Genomic DNA, 1,356 nt, shown 5'->3' with positions numbered 1-1,356 from the left:
CCCCACCAATGATGCCAGGATAGTGCTGAAGTTTATCAAGAAAAATATTTTCACTCGATTTGGAACCCCTAGAGCAATCATCAGCGATGGGGGTACACATTTCATAAACAGACAATTCCAACTGCTTCTGAAGAAATATGGAGTGCAACACAAAATTTCCACCCCTACGGGCAGGTGGAGGTGTCCAACAGGGAAATAAAAAGGATCCTGGAAAAGGTGGTGAACCCAGGTAGAAAGGATTGGTCCAACAAACTGGATGACCCCTTGTGGGCGTATCGAACAGCTTACCGAACACCTATTGGCTGCTCCCCCTACAAATTGGTATTCGGAAAGGCTTGCCATTTGCCTTTGGAACTCCAACACAAAGCATTCTGGGCGATCACTTTGCTGAACATGGACGCCAGAATGGCTGGGGAAAAGAGGTTGCTTCAATTGGTTGAATTGGAAGAATTCCGGAGTGAGGCATATGAAAACGCCAACCTCTACAAGGAGCAGGTGAAAAGGTGGCACGATAAAAAGTTGATCAAGAAGGAACTAGGAGTTGGGGATAAGGTGTTGTTATATCGATCTAGATTGAAATTGTTTCCTGGAAAGTTGAAATCAAGATGGGAAGGTCCTTATGAGATCACTGAAGCACTCCCCAATGGAGCATTTACCATTGCTCATGAGGCATCTGGAGCAACGTACAGAGTAAATAGACACAGACTAAAAAAATACAACAGGGGGATCAATGAGCATGAGGAGCTGACTTCTCATCTCACTGACCTAGTTGAAGTTTGAACAAGGCGCAACAAGTCAAGCTAGGACTATAAACGAAGCGCTACTGGGAGACAACCCATATTTATTTTTATGTTTATATTATTCATGTTTAAAGAAAAAAAAAAGGTTTTATTGTGCTAACCATGGCAGGAGGCTAGTTTTGGGGTTGCTTTTGAGCAACCTGATCCCAAAGATAGAAGACAGGGAGCAACCATTACTTATTTAGAATTTGATTCCTCTATTTGAGCCCAAATTTTAGTTGGGCTGCTCCTACTGGCCCCTTTTATCCAAGGGTCTGCAATGGGCTACACATAAAAAAAAAAAAAAAACAGCTCCATGATGTACTACCCACGTCGCAACTGTCACACCCATCCAATCAACAGAAGTAGGCAGCTGTCGCAACCCTCCAATCAACAGAAATGGCAATTTTCAAAAAGGAGTAACCGTCAGAGCAGAGAGAGCAGTTACTTTTCCCACACGCCTTAAAGCACAGCAGACACCCCACCTATCCACTACTCATCATAGCCCACGATCACCACTCCTTATCCACAAAGAGCATTTCAAACCCTATCATCCCTTCCTTCATTTCCTTATAAG

General features: G+C 43.6%; 1 protein-coding gene across 1 annotated transcript; it reads left to right on the top strand.

Moving 5' to 3' along the window:
• Positions 1-405: 405 nt before the first annotated feature.
• LOC133292958 (uncharacterized) lies at positions 406-780 on the top strand. The gene has a single exon (XM_061491453.1). The coding sequence runs from the start codon at positions 406-408 to the stop codon at positions 778-780; it is 375 nt and encodes a 124-aa protein (XP_061347437.1).
• Positions 781-1,356: the final 576 nt, after the last annotated feature.

Source organism: Gastrolobium bilobum, unplaced genomic scaffold, assembly GCF_033153095.1.
Source record: "Gastrolobium bilobum isolate Gb01-03AN ecotype WA unplaced genomic scaffold, APGP_CSIRO_Gbil_v1 utg21532, whole genome shotgun sequence".
NCBI classification, from domain to species: domain Eukaryota; kingdom Viridiplantae; phylum Streptophyta; class Magnoliopsida; order Fabales; family Fabaceae; genus Gastrolobium; species Gastrolobium bilobum.
The sequence above is the reverse complement of the archived record's forward strand: the minus strand, read 5'-3'. Positions and strand labels throughout refer to the sequence as shown.